The following is an 18,822-nucleotide window of genomic DNA, read 5'->3' on the forward strand; positions in this document are numbered from 1 at the left end:
GGTGAAATAATTGCTCCATTCAAACCCAAGTACATATTAATTCATTACTAATTTATTATTTGGAAACTAATGTGTCCATATATGTTAAATCATACGCTTCCCTAAAGAAAAAATTCTCATTTTTTGCATGTTCAGCTGATCTGCTCTGACTAAAGGATAAAATTGACCACAGTCTCTATTTAACACCAAATTACTATTCTTTCCAGGAAACTTCCTGGAACATTCTTAGGAAATTAAGTACCAACAACATGAAGTGTTACTGAGATATGTTCAATGTCCTGTTAGAAGTCTGTGTGTGTGGGTGTGTGTGTCTGTGCTCTACATATGTGTGTACGAGCGTCTGCATGCATTGGTCTCTGACAGTGTTTTTTATCAGTGAGTGCCAGCTGGCAGTAACACACTTGGCCTCTCAGAGCGACAGTGAGAAACACAGTCGTCTACTGAAGACACTGAAGGTAAACGACTCTCCTCAGACCATATTAAGACTTTTAAGTTCAGTAGCTTTTATAGATTAGTGATATTTAAACGCGGTGTCTCAGTATTTTGTGACTTCTTGCCCTCTAACCACTTACATTATGACCTCAGAAGTCTGTTTTACAGAGCATGAAGGAAACTTTAAAAAGCAAATGCTCCTGAAATGAGATATTTTACACCCAGTTGATATTTTTCATATTGATGTCAATATACAGTGTCACTTTTAGAAATCTCTTGAACTTCTATCTGCTTTCCAGTCGGCCCTATGTCAGGTCCTGAACCCAAGGCTAGTGTGTGTAGTGATCCAAACATTAGAGCCAGGAGTGTGTGGCGAGTCAGAATATCAGTGAATCCTGTATGTTGTAAAATGTACAATATATATTATTTGTATGCTGTATGAGCACACAGTGTTTGTGTATTTTATGGCTGCTTTGATATATATTTCATGTTAAATGTTTGCATGTGGTATTTTTGTACACAATACTTTATTAGGGCTGCAACTAGCAATTATTTTCATTATTGTTTGATCTGTTGGTTAGTTGTTTGGTCTATAAAATGTCAGAAAATGGTGAAACATGTCGAGCAATGTCTCCCAAAACCCAAGATGACGTCTTCAAATGTCAGTCCACAATTCAAAGATATTCAGTTTACTATCACAGAGGACTAAAGAAACCAGAAAATATTCACATTTTAGAAGCTGGAATCAGAGAAATTGGACATTTATTTCTTAAAAATCGATTATCGAAATAGTTGGCGATTAATTTGATAGTTGGGAACTAATTGATTAATCGACTAATCGTTGCAGCTCTACAGTATATATGACAAGTATGCCATAAAAATATATGTGTGCAAAGCAAATGCATTTAAAAGTTTATCTGAAGCTTATATGAGGCTTCAGCAGTCTGAGTTAGTCACATCATGTGGATATCTGTCACATTTACAGTCTTTTTATTATCAAACTGTTGACTGTTGTTTTAAGACAGACTTGAAAAACTGTGAACCCGTCCTTTAACGCTCTACTGTATCTCTCACCGACACATTCACTTCACATCCTTTACTGAGAAAATAGTTTCTGTAATTTCAGTCTTCCTGCACCCTAATATGGTATCTATCATACACAAGTCAGCTATCAAGAGATATAAAAGGCAGTGACTCTTTGTTTTTTTTGCTCAACTTGTAATGAAACAGATTATAAAACTCTCTTCTCTTCTCTCTTCTTCTCTTCTCTCTTCTTCTCTTTTCTTCTCTCTTCTTCTCTCTTCTTCTCTTCTCTCTTCTTCTCTCTTCTTCTCTTCTCTCTTCTCTTTTCTTCTCCTCTCTCTTCTCTCTTCCTCTCTTCTCTTCTCTTCTCTTCTCTTCTCTTCTCTTCTCTTCTCTTCTCTCTTCTTCTCTTCTCTTCTCTCTTCTTCTCTTCTCTCTTCTCTCCAGTTATTGATAAGGATGAAGGGGCTTCTGCTCCTGTGTCTGCTCTTCTTCTGTGGAGGTCAAAGGTCATCAGCCTGCCCTCACCTTTGCTCCTGTGATGGCAGTCAGGTGGACTGCAGCGCCAGGTCAATGTCCTCCTCCTCGCTCCCCGCCCGTTTCCCTGCCGGCACCACTGAGCTCCGTCTCCACAACAACCTGCTGACCACCCTCCCTAATGGGCTGCTGGACGACCTCACCTCCATCCGCTCGGTCTCCCTTCATGGGAACCCGTGGGTGTGTGACTGTGGGGTCCTCTACCTGCGGGCCTGGCTTCGACGTCAGCCCACCAGTCACACGTCACACCTGGGCGTCAACTGCAGCTCCCCTCCCAGCCTGAGAGGGAGGCTGGTGGTGTATTTAACTGAAGAGGAGGTCCTGGATTCCTGTTATTACTGGTACTGTGACCTGGCTTTGGCCTCGCAGGTGTGCCTGTTTGTGTTTGTGCTGGTGCAGGCGGCTCTGCTGGTGGCCGTCATCGTGTTCCTGAGGAAGTTTGAGAGGCTGTCCAAGGAGGCGAAGAAAACCACAGAGGAGAGCTTCACAGAGGCGGACGGTCCGAGGGAGAACGAGTACAGCAGCATCTGAGATTGAGCTGCGTTGTGTGGTTGTTAGATACAAAAGGAGTAAAAGAGATGTTTATCCTTTGCACACTGGAGAGAAAATGTCTGTCAGATACTTTGAAGTTGCAGATTATAATTGCAAAGTAACTTTTTATGCAGGTGACAAATTAAAGGAGAAACCTGAATAAATCAGTGGAGAATCAGAATCATAAACAGGTTTATTGCATAATAAATTTGATTTTTCTTTTTGTGCATTACTGTATTGTGACCTTTTAAACTTCTCATAAATTTATAGAGAGTTTACCTACATTGCATGTCGATATTTTGAAATTAAACATGCAATGTGAGTAAACAAATTACAGGAAAAACCTCAATAAACCAGTGGAGAATCAGAAACAGGTTTATTTCCAAATTGGTTTGCACATACAAGGAATTTGCCTCGGTGTTTGTTGTGCATAACAATCAAAAAATACAATGTTAGAGAAAATATAAGCACCCTCAAAGTCAGGTGATCATAAATAATATAAATATACAGATGCAGATGCTTCCACACAGGGCACCAGGGATCTCTGAATGGTTCGATGAGTGTGAAAATGATGTAAATAATCTGCTGTGTCACCACATTTTGGACCGCATTGAAGCTGTTCTGGCAGCTTGTGATGGTCCGACTCCTTAACAGACTTTATGTAGGTTTTTCCTTTAATTTCTCACCATCTCACTTATATTCCACTAGAGAACAGACTAAATTAAAATAAAGGGAAAAAAATTTGTCTGCACTATTATCTGACCCATATTGGATTTTGGGGGCTGATACCAGTATTGATATTTGAAAGGGCAAAAAAATCCTATACCAATAAACTGGATATTAATTCTATAACATTAACAAACATTTTGATAAGAATCCCTTAAATTTGGTTAATAAAAACTTGAGACCACTGTGGGACATTTTGCAGTTGAAAAATGAACTTTAATATCTATCTGAGGGACAAAAACAATGGAAACTGTTTAAAAAGACCTTAAACTTTAGCGTTTTGGTGGACTAATAATTCTGATATTGTGGAGTGTGAAATTGTGAAAGATGTTTTGTTCAGGCTGTAGTCTGCACATTGTACTCATTGCACTTGTTCCCAATGAATGAACATGCCAGCTGTGTTATACTAAATAATAGTGCCACATATTGTTCACAACAAGTCACTTTTCTATTTAAAGTTTGACATTTCAACAACACAAAATAGCTTTCTACATTTATAAAAACCCATGTAGTTGAAATTTCAGTTTCCTGCCATTGTATGTTTGAAAAGCTAAAAAGAGAATAATAATGGAAGTGTGTGGAAACTTTTTATATTTCTCTGTTTAGCATCTTGAGATGCCTTTTTTTGAAGAGTGAATGAGAAATAGTTAAGACTAATGTGGGTTTTTAAAAAAATTGCAATCACATTGTTGATATCTGTCAATTGTATGTGTTTTTGTAATTGCAAAGTATATTATAGCAAATATTTCAGATGTAGAAAAATTGCATTTTAATACCATTTTGTGCAATTTGTTCATCTACCAAAAGAATACACATTATTCTGTACATTATCTCACACAATATTTCAGATGTCTTTTTGTGCATAACGGTATTTTTGACATTTTAAACATCCCATAAATGTATTGTATAAATAAATATTATGTGGATGTGGATAAATATTTATTTATCCACATTATGTGTCAATGTTTTGAAGTTTTTTTTCTCTCAGCACTTTTTTTTTTAAGTTAGTGACTGTTATATTTTGGATCCTGTTAATAAAGAAAATTAATGGAAATCCAGCAGGCATCGTGTGTAAATATTGATATAATTGAGACGAAATTATCTGATTTATTTGAACAGCCTCGAACACATTAGTTTTGAAATTTTGATCAATAAACAATACAACAATTAATACGCTATACATGTATGTAAATTAACAAACACTAGTTGGTATTTGGGGGGATTTCTTATTTTTGCAGCGGAACCTTTCTTCGGAAACAACGTTTTATTTTTTAGCGACGGACAGTTTTACCTGAAGGACCCACACATGTTTACACGTGAGGTGTGTGCAAGGCTGGATTTTTAAACATCAAGTGTCCAAATCTCAGATTATGTGGTGCGACCTCTAAAAATAAAAAGGTTTGTATTTATAATCTTTATAAGGATTAAGTCGCTTGTTTAAACAACATTTATTCTGTAACGGTTAAGCTAGTTTAGCTAGCTGTTGCTACATCGGTGTTTAGCTGCTAAAATGTCAAAATCCCTCGTTTCTAACGTAACGAGTCATTGAGTAATGAGTTTAAACACATGTGTTTGTTTTACATTTAATTTTCATACCTCAATTAGAAATGGGGAAACTAAGGAAGAAACATAACTGGAAGGGGAGGCAGCAGAGTGACCCCCAACAACCAGCAGATGAAGAAAAGACAGAAATTGTGCTGGAACTAAAAGGTAAAAACAAAAGAGAAACGTGGATCCAAATCTGTCTTAAAACAACAGTCAGGTGTCCATATGAACAGTGAAAGAGATTTTCCTCGCCGTAATCATTCCTCTTGTCCATACTGGCTATGAAATGATCCCCTTCAAATGTGCAGGACAAAAGGAGGACAAAAACAGCAGTGTGTTCATACAGTCATTTTGTGCAAAAATGCATTTGAAAGTTTATCTGAAGCTTATATGAGGCTTCAGTAGTCTGAGTTAGTCATATCAAGTGGATATCTGCCACATTTACAGTCTTTTTAGCATCAAATTCCCTTTGTGTTTCCCTGTTGAGCTGCAGTGGAAGTATAGTATCAAAAAGAGGGACTTTGGCACTAAAAAGACTGTAACGTTGAAAGATATCTACTTGATTTGACTCATTTGGACGACTGACGCTTCATGTTAGCCTCAGATAAACTTTTAACTGTCAGTTTTGTCCCCCATCACTTACATTGTAATTGCATTATGAAGGGATCTTCTAATGGTCAGTATGAACAGGAGGAATGATTACAGCAATAAAAACCTGTTTCAATGTTCATTTGGACACCTGACTGTTTTAAGTTTGGAAAATTGTGAACCCGTCCTTAAAGTGAAATCCACAATCAGGTGAAACTGTATGGCCAGTCCCATTTAATGTCCCCTGACTTCTCTTGATGTCTTTGTTTTCGTCAGATGGAGCCAGACTGAAGGGTGTAGATGAGAGCAATGCTTTGGTCCTTCCAGCCAACAAAGCCAAGAAGAAGAAACCTTCAGTCACACCTGTTTCCACAAAAAAGCCCCTCACAAAGAAACAGAGGAAAGAGCTGCAGAAGGTGCTGGAGCGCAAGGAGAAGAAAGCTCAGGTGAGAGACGGTCTGATGCTGCAGATTGATCCAAACATGTTGTTTTTAAAGTGGTCAAGACTGTACTTACAGTTATCATCACATTAATGTTTTTAGTTGTGCTGAAACGGTTATTAATTCAGTTGAGTGACAGAAAATTAATGAACAGTTTTAATTGATCAAGTCATTTAGAAACTATTTGGATGATCTATTAATCTGTAGTATTTTTTTCAAGCAAAAATGCCAAACATTCCCAAATTCCAGCTTCTAAATTGTGAGGATTTACTGCTTTTCTTTGTCTCATGTGATAGTAAACTAAATATCTTCTGGGTTTTGGACTGTCCGTCGGACAAAATAAGGAATTTGATATCATCACCTTGGGCTTTAGTAAATTGTAATGGTCATTTTTCACAAATTTTCAAAGACCAAACAATAAGAATATTAAAATTCTGATTAACTGATTGTGGTAATAATAGTCGCATCCCTTCTTCCATGTTCTCAAATGTGAGTATTTGCATTGCTTTATATCCTCGTAAATTGAATACAGTTGAGTTTTGAACTGTCAGTTGGGCAAAACAGGCAATTTGAAGACTTCACCTTTGATTCTGAGAACTTGTGATGTTCATTTTTACTTTTTGGTGACATTTTATAGACTAAAATATTCACTGAGTGATTAATCAATGATGAAAACAATCATTAGTTTAACTCTTAGTCTTGAGTATTGTTATGTAAATGTCAATCAGGACTTAATGGTTAAGTAGAGATGCTTACAATTACACATCTCCTTTGAAAACCATCTGCTTAAAGGTGCTCAGACTCTGGATATTTGGGCTGGATATCAATTTATAATGTGAAAACTGTCTGAAACTGTGCCTTTAAAGTTGGTCTTGTCAGGTTTGCAGTCTTGCGTATTTATTCTTTGATCTCATAGTCCCTAATTTAAAGGCAAATTTTGCCAATTTTATTTAGGTAGACGTTTTGTAAAGCTGCTTGTGTGTAGACAAAATTTAACTTTGCCTTTTTTTTGGTTAAATGAATAAAAGGTTTTCTACAAAAACTCATTAGTTGTCATTATCAGAGTTTGTACAGAAAGAATTGACAGGATGCCAATAGACATGTGATTGAACCAATTAATCCCTGCTTGGTTATTCATAGTAACACAGCAGATCATCACGTATACTGTTCATAACATTTTAAGTAACTTTATATCGTTGACATAAAGGACTAGAGCACATCCCACTGACCCGTCCTGTCTGTCCTGTTCAGAGAGCAGACATACTGACCAAGCTGGCGGAGGTTCAGCTTCCAGAGTCTGAGCTGAAGCTGCTGTACACCACGTCCAAGCTGGGCACAGGAGGGAAGCTTTACCAGACGAAACAGTGAGTTCATAAATGAAACATGTTAGCTCAGATAAACAAAGGAAGTACGATCAGTCTGTTTCTCAGCGGAGGATGTGGAGAACATGCGGTTTTTATATTTTTGGGGTTATTTCCAGGTCATCAGACGAACTACAAGATGGAGACTCTGGACCGAAGATCAGCAGCCTGAGTGGAGCGAACAGGAAGAGGAAATGGAAAGAGGAGGAGGAGGAAGAAGATGAAGAGGAAGAACAGAAGGCAGAAGAAAGTAGTGATCTGGAAACATCGTCTGATGAGGACGAGGATGGCAAGGACGTTGAAGCGAATGAGACCACAGAGATGAGTGAATCTAAGGAAACCACCTCTGACTGTCAGGAGGTGAAAGAAGAACAACAGACGACAGAGAAAGAAGAAAAGAGTGAGAGGAAGGTTTCAGATCAGGAGAAAGTCCAAATCAAGAAGCCGTCGCAGCCGGCCATCTTCATTCCAGTTGACAGGTTGCCAGAAATACAGGTGTGTGTGTAACATCAGAGAAAATGTGTGTAAACTACTCTTGTTTTCTTCAGATAGTTGGTGTCTTGTCAGTTTGCTTTATATTATTGGTTAATAATGCACAGAGCGATTTGAGGCCAATATACGTTTTTGTCTTTAGAGCTGCAACGATTAATTGATCGACAGAAAATTAATCACTATTTTGATCATTAATTTATCATTTTGAGTTATTTTTTAAAGAAAAAATGCTAAAATTCCTCTGCTTCCAGCTACTTAAATGTGAATATTTTACTCTGTGACAGTAAACTGAAGATCTTTTGGGTTTTGGATTGTTGGTCGGAACAAAACAAGAAACATTTTAGTTTGAATCTTGGGTTTTTGAGAAACTTTGATTGATATTTTTCACCATTTTATGACATTTTCTTATTTATAGACAAAACAATTGATTGAGGAAATAATCAACAGATTAATCAATAATGAAAATGATTGTTAGTTGCAGCCTTAATCGTCTTTATACGTCACATATCTGGAAAAAACTTGAGGTCTGTTCTGAGCTCTTTTAAAACAAAGCTGTTTGCCACTGCTTTTTTTATTATTAATATTAAACCTGCAACGATTCGTCGATACAACGGTTAGTCGCTCATCAGAAAATTAATCATCAATTTTTTAAAATCAAGTCATGTACATTTTTTTTTTTTTAACTAAAAGGCCAAATAATTGGTGGTTTCAGGTTCTCATCTTTGAGAATTTGCTGCTTTTCCTTGTTTTACATCATAGATCTTTAATGACATCACCTTTGAAGAGCATTTTTCATTTTACAAAATTTTATAGACCAAATGATTAATCAATAGAGAAAATAATCATTGTTTGCAGCTGTTATTATAAATTGAATTCTCCCTATTCATTAATATCTCGCACTGATCATTTTGAATTACGTTGTTGTTGAAAGGTGCCACGTAAATAAGATCGCGTTTGCTTTAAGTTTATTTCAACCCGTCGCTGCAGGAGTCCCGTTTGAAGTTGCCGGTGCTCGCAGAGGAGCAGGTCATCATGGAGGCAGTGAGAGAGAATCCCTGTGTCATCATCTGTGGAGAGACAGGAAGTGGAAAGACCACACAGGTGCCTCAGTTTCTGTACGAGGCTGGCTACGCCAGGTAGTGCATCCTCTTTGCGGTCCTTTAAGGTCTAACTGGATAGAAACGCTTTACACCTGGATACACGTTAATATCTGATATCATGTGATTGATTTCTATCCATCTCTTCGTTCTTGTTTCCTCCAGTGGCGCCGGCATCATAGGCATCACTGAACCAAGAAGAGTAGCAGCTGTCAGCATGTCCCACAGAGTGGGCAAAGAGATGAACCTGTCCACACGGTAACAACAATACCCTCCCTGCAGACGTCTTAAAATGTTTAGCATGAAGAAATCTGAAAACCACAAACTAATAGAGACTAAAAAACCTCTTTGTGACAACATATTTTGTTTGCGTGTGTTTAGGGTCGTGTCGTACCAGATCCGATATGAGGGGAATGTGACTGACGAGACCAAGATCAAGTTCATGACAGATGGTGTTCTGCTGAAGGAGATTCAAAAGGTATTAACCTTACTTTCTTTAAAGAAGACTGAAGGAATAAAGACTACTGGTGTGATGACTGTTTCACAGCACAACAGATAACAGACTGTTGGATGTGTGATGACATTTATGTCTAGTGTGTGTATAAAAGATGTCTCAACTTTTTCAAGTTTAATATGCAGAAAAACAAACATCATTGTGTATTTGGACCAATACCATAGTTCTATTATAAACAAGCTTTTGCATCCACATTTTCAATTTCAGCATGGTTCAACTGAAACCATGACATTTTTTCTTTGACATTTGACGAAAAAAGGTTTATAAAAGTTTCCACAGAGTGATTTTACTATTGCTCATTCATAAATAATGTTTATGTAGAAGTAAGATTACTGAAAACTTTCTTCTTTACAAAATAAAAATATACTACACAAGCATGATGAGTATAGTGAGCACAGCAAGAACAAAAAGCACGTACGTAGCAAACACGTTCAAAGACTAGCGGGCTCTCAAGGCTCCATAATTTCAACTAAACTATCTAACAAACACATTCAGCATGTTGTACATTTTGACCAATCAGAAGCCATAAAGGGCTAACTGCGATCATTATTCTTCCTAATTAAGCATACTGCAATGAAACTATGGAACTGCTTATTATTCTTAGCAAATCAAATACAGCAAAATCTAAATTATTTACAACTATGTGTCTGTTGTATAAATGGCTCTAACAGTTTTTTCAATATAAATATGAATCATTAGATAGTTGAAAACTGTTTTTTACATCATTAATGCCCTCTGTGAGCCTTTAAGTGCCTTCATGTGTCTGTAATTATTTATTGTACCTAACTTGTAACTCTTGACTGTAACTATCTTGTCTTATAGGACTTCCTGCTCCAGAGGTACAGTGTGATAATCATCGACGAGGCACACGAACGGAGCGTGTACACAGATATCCTCATTGGACTGCTGTCTCGTATCGTTCCGCTCAGAAACAAGGTGATTCACGCTGCTATGTGTGTGTGATGTTTTCTACAATGTGTTTGACATATTTCATACTGTTTTTACCTGTTATTTCATGTACGTATTCTCTCTCTCTCCTCCTCTCTGCAGAAAGGTTTGCCCATGAAGTTATTGGTCATGTCAGCTACTCTGCGGGTGGAGGACTTCACAGACAACCGGAAACTGTTTAAGACGCCTCCGCCCGTCATTAAGGTGGACGCTCGCCAGTTCCCGGTCACTATCCATTTCAACAAACGCACCCCGTTGGAGGATTACGCCGGAGAGGCCTTCCACAAGACCTGCAAGATCCACCGGATGCTGCCCCCAGGTGCACAGACACATTATATCATTTGACAAATTAATCTATAGGTGATGGTGAAATTAAAGATCATAAAATAATAAGTGTGTTTTAAGATATCCACTTTGTATGTTTCTCCATTCTTATAAGTTACTGATCAGTTTTTTTGCTCTTCTATAAACATAAGTTATCTAACTAATGGCACATGTGCAATAAACTAAACAAAGGTTAAAGTATAAACAACTATAAACAATATCAAAACATCCAAACAACCGAAAAAACTATTCCCACTAACAAACTCATGATTATCAGTTACTATACCTGTGCAATATTATATATAACAATTACTTATTTGCTAACTCCCAATTATTTAAAGTCAGTTTTGGCTCTTACATGACCCGCCCACAGACGGACTCTCCTTTATTTGTGATATTAATGTTGGATTCAAACAGACAATGAAAGACTGATGATGATAATAAGTGTATTTTTGTTAGTTACATGAATGCGTGAATATTTCTTATGGGGAAACCATTTAAACCAGTAATTTTCTATTTTTTTAACCGATGTCGGCTGCAGTATTGTCTCTTTAGGCACTGAGTGGATCTTTTTTATTATAACATCTTATCAACTAGTCATGTTGTAACGAGAAAAGTTTGTTTTATCGAGATACGTTAATTTTGTGAAATAGTGAGAAAGTTTTGTAATATAACAAGATAAAGTGATATGATGTTATTATTAAGTGTCTTGTAAAATGAATAATTTGGTATCTAGTCATAACGAGAAAACATCTTAGAATTATGTGAAAAATATCTTGTTATAACATGAAAGGAAAACTGAAGGAAACAGTAAAATATTTTAAATAAACCAGATTAAAGAAAGAAATTTGTGTAATATTAAAGTTTATATCTTTCAGTGTTGTTGTTCTAGATGTGAATTAAACACGTATCCATAGCAACGTGCAGTAAGCAGGACAGCTGTTTCTGGAGTTTGATCCGCAGTCCTCTGGTTGTTAACCTGATCCCGTGTCTTCGTCCTTCAGGTGGGATCCTGGTCTTTCTCACCGGTCAGGCAGAGGTTCACGGTCTGTGCAGAAAGCTGAGAAAAGCTTTTCCCTACAGGAAGGGAAACACAACCACCGGTGAGTGTTAACATGTAGCTGTCTGCTCACTCTCACGCTCCCTGAAATACAGCATCTCTGAGCAGAGAGCATGTTTTTATATGTTACTCTGTCCAGGTGAGGATGAGGAGGCAGACACCTCAGAGGCAATGAGGAAGTTTAAGAAGGCCAAACAGAAGAAGACTGTTGTGAGTGCTGACTTTTACTTGTATCAGTCCTCGACAGATAGCATTTTTTACAGACATTTTAAGTTATATTTATGACATCCGTCTGTCTCCAGTCGCTGCCTCGTATCGACCTGGATAACTATTCCGCTCTGCCGGTGGATGAAGGGGACGAGGACAGAGATGCGGGGATCGGAGAGGATGAGGATGAAGGCTCTGACTTGGACATCGGAGACGATCCTGCCGACACAGGCAAGATTCACCGCTAATTCTCCAAATGTAGAGGGATGTGTTTGAGATAAGTGTCCTTCGTAACGCTGCTGTGTTTTGTCTCTATAGAGGAGAAGGCAGACCCGTCTATTCCTCTCTATGTCCTCCCTCTGTACTCTCTGTTGGCCCCGGAGCAGCAGGCCAAGGTGAGATTATTATCATGTCAGCGCTGAAATGGATGAAAATCACGATCCTGGAGAAGGAATTTGGTTGTTTTAGCATTTTGGAATATTTTCATTGGTAGCAAAGAGTAAAAATTGCAACAAAAGATAATCAGTCATTGAAATCCACACAGTGACAGATGTGAACGGTGTCTGCACTGTACACGATTGCACATTTTTCAGATATCTTTACTTTACTCCATGAGTCGCTTGTATACAGTCGTAGCAGTGGTTGCCAAACTTTTTCCTTTGTGACCACTTAAAATGAAGCAGTGATTAGTTGTGACACTTTATCACAAGTTATGGCTTCATTTCAGCCATTAGCAGTTCAACCAAAGAGTGTTTTTTTCCTCCTTGGATTGTTTTCAACTCAAAGATATTTATAGGTTACCTTGCAAGGCAGCTGGATTCGTGAGATCACATCACAAGATCACGCAAGAACCCATCTTGTCAGGCTTATAGTTATGTGCTTGTGTGGACCAATCAGGGTCCTATAAGGATTCTTACGTGATCTTGTGATCTCGCAAATCCAGTTGCCTCGCAAGGTAAGACAGTGACAGACGGATGGTTCATCCAATCACCTGCAAAGTATTTTTTGAAAGTGCCCGCCCCTTTCCAAACAGTTTCCATGGATGACTTCTCAGATGGTTCTGTGTAACAAACCATCATCATGTTAATTTATAGGCCCAAAGAGGTAAAAGTATCAAGTATTTTACCATAAAAAAGCACAAATTTGAGAAAGAATAAAAGATAATATTCTCGTCCATTTAATCCTTTTGACCCCTCAGATTAATTTCAGGACCACGTGACAAATCAAAAATGTCCAAATAACAATAACTGGAACAATTACAGACGTCTACTGGACTGATAGATCTGATAATAGCATTTACACTGATTATAAAATAGATATGTTATATAAATATATTTAATATAAAAGGTGTAAAGTTTTCCATTTTGATTTATATTTGACTAAAATGTAAATGTAATGTACACAAGTTTCTTGGTATATTAATGGTAAGAACTGTCTTTTCTAACGTGATACTATTGTGAACTACTGACAGTAAGAAGCTTAAATGACCTAAAGTCAAATATAAATAGTATATTGTCTAACAAAAACTACAACAGAATTAATATGATTCTGTATCTTTCTGTACTGTTGCAGCAGGAAAGTTGCATTGTTAAACTCTAAAAAACCTCTGAAGATGTTTCTCTTTTACCATGATATCATGTATGTGTGTGTTTCCTGACTGCAGGTGTTCAGGCCTCCTCCGGCTGGTGCTCGTCTGTGTGTCGTAGCCACCAACGTGGCCGAGACGTCTCTGACCATCCCCGGCATCAAGTACGTGGTGGACTGTGGTCGGGTCAAGAAACGTTTCTACGATCGTGTGACCGGAGTGTCGTCCTTCAAGGTCTCGTGGACCTCACAGGCCTCAGCCAATCAGAGGGCAGGTAGAGCGGGACGAACAGAGCCGGGACACTGCTACAGGTCAGAGCTTTGATACTGTGCAGTTACAGTTTTACTTGAGGAGGATATTCACACATTTTTGTCTCATCTCAGTATGTAAAATAGTTTATTTAATCAGTTTCTATGATCTTTCTGCAGGTTGTACTCGTCTGCTGTGTTTGGAGACTTTAGTCTATTCTCAGAAGCAGAGATCACTCGCAGGCCTGTGGAAGACCTGGTTTTGCAGATGAAGGACCTCAACATAGACAAGGTCAGTAAACACTGAACAACTCAGACTTACCAGCAGGCTGTGGTGTGAAATACTGCTGTAAAAGAGGAAAACATTATTTTCGTAGAAACACCTTCATGTTTTTTTGTGTCTGCAGGTGGTAAATTTCCCCTTCCCCACGTCTCCCTCCGCTGAGGCTCTCGTTGCAGCAGAACAGCTGTTAGTCTCACTGGGAGCTCTGAAAGAGCCGCCTCGCACCGGAAGGTAAGTGTTGTTTCTGGATCTCCCTCTTTTTCTCTCTGCCTTTCTTGGATTATGTAACTATTTCTTCCAACAGTTCAGGTAGTGCTGAGGGATTTTTTTTTCTGCTCACACTTCTTACAGGGAAACATTAAAAAACAATATTCAGTTAATCAGCATATTTTTATCATTTTAACTGACAATTTTACACACCAATGAGAGTACAACAAATTGGTATTTTAAATCTATCTCGTTATTAAAGGAAGTCCGATCTTGTTCATTGTTTTTTCCTTAAATCTTCTCATCTAATCACCCTGTTCTTTTTATATTTAAAATTTTAACTATCTCTAGGTCTCTAGGTTTACCCAGTGTGATCATGAGATAAATTGAACAAATTAGTAGTCATATCACGTGTCTGTACTGTCTAAACTCTTTTTTTTTTTTTCTTGTAAGCATAAAAGAGATGGAGCAGGCAAGGCTGAGCTGTCCCATCACCCCGCTGGGCAGAGCGATGGCCTCGTTCCCTGTCGCACCGCGTTACGCTAAAATGCTAGCGCTCGGGAAGCAGCAGGATTGCCTGCCCTACGTTATTGCTGCAGTAGCAGCCATGACAGTCAGGGAGATATTTGAAGACCTTAACAGGTGAGGACACATGTTTTAGGCTAATGTCTCTTTATAAGAACTCTTCCAATGTGGCCGTGAATGTAATCCACTGGAAAACAGACTGGAAGCTCTTCACTTGCAGAAATGTATTATTTGTATTTGTTTTTTTTAACATGAATGACTTGAATTCACATGAACACATGCGTCATGTTTCAAGCTCAGTGCTCCTTTCAGGCAGTATGCATCATTTTATATTCAAAACACGTTTTTGTCTCTCCTCAGACCTGCAGGTAATGAAGACGAGAGCTCCAAGCTGTCCCAGCGTCGGGCTCGGCTGACCCAAATGAGGAGGCTTTGGGCTGGGCAAGGAGCCTCACTCCTGCTGGGGGACCTCATGGTCATGCTGGGTAAGTCTAATTTTGTTCAGGTTGCAGTATAGGAAAGTATCATACTGTAGACTGCAGCAGAGTCTGTCAGGTCATGTGTTGACCTTGAAATGTCATATGACATCGCTTCAAAATCAGTTTTCTTCCAGGCTTTAGCATGAAGCAGGTGGGGTTTATATAACTTAACAACTGCTGAACATCTTGTGTTTGCTGACCTCAGATGGTTTAAGTCCTCATCTTGCTGCAGTGATGTACAGGTGTACTCAGGGACCCTCTGACATCACTGTTGGGTGCAGTTACAGGTGCAACAAAGCATCAGTGATGCTGGGTTTTGACATCAGGAGGGACTTGATTTGAAGGATCTAATTGAGACTTGCCCCAGAAAATCTATGATCACTGTTTATAGGACAGAACTTTTACATACACCCCTGAGTTGCAGATTTGTAGCAAAAAAGTTGACACCTCACAGGTAGAGAAAAAGACAAAAGCAGTTTTTATTATACAGCATGTTCTATATGAAGTATTTTAATGTGTTTCTACTATATTTGTGCTCACATGTGACTGCAGGTGCTGTTGGTGCTTGTGAATTTGCCGGCTGTACACCTAAGTTTTGTGAGGAGAACGGCCTGAGGTATAAAGCCATGGTGGAGATCCGGCGGCTCAGAGGACAACTTACAAATGCAGGTACACACATGTGAAAAACATGGAAAACTGAACACATAATGTGCGGCAGAAACATTCCAGGAAAATCATTTGTGTTCTTTCATCTCAGTGAATGCAGTGTGTCCAGAAGTGGGAGTATTTGTGAATCCAAAGATGACTCCACCAACAGAGCACCAAGTGGTTTGCTTGCGGCAGATCGTTCTGGCCGGACTGGGAGACCATCTTGCGAGGCGGGTACAAGCAGAAGATATTCTTGATCCAAAATGGAAGAATGGATACAAGGTAAGCGCTGCTCGGATGATTGTTAGTTGTGGTTTTGGAGAATGTTCTACTGCATCGCTCTCCTTCACCTCCTCATCAAGCCTACCCAAACCTATTCAGTCGATGGCACTGGTGGTGGTGCACGGTTTGGGTAGACTTTTGAATGAAACGGCTCTCCATACTCATCTGTATCTGTTTGTACTCATAGACGCCTCTTATGGACGAACCGGTGTTCATTCACCCAACCTCTGCACTGTTCAAAAAGCTGCCGGAGTTTGTCGTCTACCAGGAGATTATGGAGACCACCAAGATGTACATGAGAGGTAAATGAGCTTTGTGAAACGCCAGAAATGTCACTGGTGTGTGTTAATGACAGTAACCTGAGCGTAAAAACCCACAAACCAGGTGCTTATTTCTCCTCACTGCATGACGATGGTTTTAAGAAATAATATGTTTCTACTCTTAAGTTTTTTTTTGCTGTTTGCATATTTTAAAAAAAACATGATTTCTAGACTTCTTCTTCAGAACATAAGTATGACTTTTATATTTAACAACTTGACTATCGATGTGTTTACTGTGTGTGGTGTTGTGGTGATTTCTATTTTATTGTGGTTAAATATCATGTCATCTTGTCGTCTTGTTTTTTATTGTGTGTCAATAAGTCAAATTTCTCTTACAGTACAGTAACGTTCGGCTTGAAATGTACGGTGTAGTGTTGCTGCATTTGCTGAAGCTTGGCTGATAGTTCACCATCTTGATAAATTTGTCCTCTGTTCTGTTTCTGTCAGGTGTGTCAGCAGTGGAAGCAGAGTGGGTTCCTCAGTTTCTGCCTCAGTATTGTCATTTTGGCGCTCCTCAGGAGTCGCCGTCACCATGGTTTTGTTCCACCGCGGGCACCATCAGATGTCACCGTTCAAGCACCTTCTGTAAGATCTGAACACCAGAGCTGTGTTTCATGCTGGAGGGCGTTTCTGCCCCACATTTAAGTAACGCCTGTGTATTTCTTGCAGTCCGTGTAGGTTGGCAGCTGCCTGCAGTGGAGATGGAATATCCAGATGGCGTTGAGCGCTACAAACTGTTTGCCAGGTTTCTGCTTGAGGGACAGGTACTACAGCAAAACCTGAAAGACTTCATCTCTTGTTGTCTGTGCTTCAGGTTTAATTGGGCATAAACTCAACCGCTCTGTCAAACAGTAACAGACCTGATCACCACCAGCAGCTAGAGCCTGAATAAAATCTGATATTTTTAAGTATCTGTAGCTGTAATCAAACAAAACCATTGTTACTACTGCACATAATACTAATCTATGATCAAAATAATGTGTGATTTAAAATAACTATAATATAAATCCAATCCTTCCAAAAACACATTCAAAATATACCTAATCCTTGAATAAATTAATCAATCCATATCTTTTGGGCAGGTTTTAGCCTCAATAAACAACATACTGACATGTTGTTGCAATTGCCAGCCCAAACATTATGTGCCATGGGTTAAAAGGAACATTCAAATCTGAAATGTTGTCAACCACCATCTGATGGAGTCTGTATATTTTATACATCATGTTTAAAAGCTAATTCTTTGTGTGGTTTGCAGGTCTGTCCTAAACTAAAGAAACACAGTGGCCACCTTCTCTCAAACCCCTCCATCATGCTGAAAACATGGGCAAAGTAAGTTGGTACTCTCTCACACACCCTGCTCTGACCTCTTCTCCCTTTTTTTCACTCAATAAATAGACTTTTGTTATAAGGATCAACTTTTTTCTCTGACTGTTGTGACTTTGCCGCTGTAGGCTGCAGCCCAGGACGGAGGCTTTGCTGGGAGCGCTGGTGTCAAAGAGAGTTGACTGCAGAGAAGCCCTCCTCTCTGCCTGGAAGACTGAAGATAAATGTGAGGATTTAATGTGCTTGACGTGACTCGTCTGATTTGATTAGCCTTCTTGCGTCTAACCTTATTGTTTTCTCGTGTGTGTTTTTTTTTTTCGGCTCCTACAGTCCTGTTGTCTGCATACTGCCAGTGGCTTCCTGAAGCCATGCATCAAGAAGTAGCCAAAAGTTGGCCTCCGATATGAACGCTTACATCTAAAAAGAGGAGGGAGAAGTAAATTACAGACTTTTCATCAGAGACCTACACTGACCTACAGATCAGCAGAACTTCCTTCTTCACTGTCAAAAGGATTTCTTCAGACTCTGCTGATTGTTTTAAAGTGCAGCTGTCACAACACAACATTGCCTTTTTCACCAGTTTGTAATTTTATATACTTTATCTATGACTTGTACAGTTTTCTTCAGGCAGAAAATATTTCAAATAGAGCTCTATAATGACTTTTTAAATTGTTATCAGTGTGCTGCTGTCAGTTACAGTGCGTCTGATTTGGTCTTCATAAGACTCATTAAAACTTTGTGGCTCTGAATAAGGCTGGTGTGTGGTTTATTCATGGTGTATATAAACTTTCGATGAGGATTAAACAGCAGCTTCACTAATCTCACATATAAAAGTCTGTTTACTACTCATGAGGACTATTAATCAGCCTGTGGAAACTGTTGTATAATGTCTTTTGTGGCTCTGGAGGAACTTTCTGTGTTGTTAAATAACCCTGATGATGTCAGGGCAGTTAGGGTCTAATGAGAAGAAGCTGCTGGTGGAGACTGAAAGTTCATTCTTGATTTTAGAAACAGCAGTTGACAAAACAATCTCACCACAAGTCACATTTAGTAGCTTTTATGGTGCTTTTGATCATATTGGAGGATCCTCCGCAGCA

General features: G+C 38.8%; 2 protein-coding genes across 2 annotated transcripts; both read left to right on the forward strand.

The window, feature by feature from the left end:
* The first annotated feature begins 198 nt into the window (after window positions 1–198).
* On the forward strand, window positions 199–3,187 carry gp1bb (glycoprotein Ib platelet subunit beta). Its single transcript, XM_044376115.1, has 2 exons — window positions 199–455; window positions 1,903–3,187. The coding sequence occupies exons 1-2, from the start codon at window positions 267–269 to the stop codon at window positions 2,521–2,523; spliced, it is 810 nt and encodes a 269-aa protein (XP_044232050.1). The 5' UTR covers window positions 199–266; the 3' UTR covers window positions 2,524–3,187.
* A 1,323-nt stretch (window positions 3,188–4,510) lies between these two features.
* On the forward strand, window positions 4,511–18,474 carry dhx37 (DEAH (Asp-Glu-Ala-His) box polypeptide 37). Its single transcript, XM_044376092.1, has 27 exons — window positions 4,511–4,647; window positions 4,855–4,959; window positions 5,659–5,828; window positions 7,074–7,186; window positions 7,303–7,678; window positions 8,663–8,811; window positions 8,938–9,030; window positions 9,154–9,250; window positions 10,109–10,222; window positions 10,337–10,553; window positions 11,563–11,661; window positions 11,758–11,828; window positions 11,921–12,056; window positions 12,144–12,220; window positions 13,489–13,721; window positions 13,839–13,950; window positions 14,066–14,172; window positions 14,602–14,790; window positions 15,034–15,158; window positions 15,705–15,821; window positions 15,910–16,082; window positions 16,270–16,384; window positions 16,850–16,987; window positions 17,072–17,166; window positions 17,658–17,731; window positions 17,854–17,951; window positions 18,056–18,474. Exons 2-27 carry the CDS (start codon window positions 4,857–4,859, stop codon window positions 18,130–18,132), a joined length of 3,468 nt encoding a protein of 1,155 aa, XP_044232027.1. The 5' UTR covers window positions 4,511–4,647; window positions 4,855–4,856; the 3' UTR covers window positions 18,133–18,474.
* Window positions 18,475–18,822: the final 348 nt, after the last annotated feature.

Source organism: Thunnus albacares, chromosome 2 (assembly GCF_914725855.1).
Source record: "Thunnus albacares chromosome 2, fThuAlb1.1, whole genome shotgun sequence".
Lineage (NCBI taxonomy): Eukaryota > Metazoa > Chordata > Actinopteri > Scombriformes > Scombridae > Thunnus > Thunnus albacares.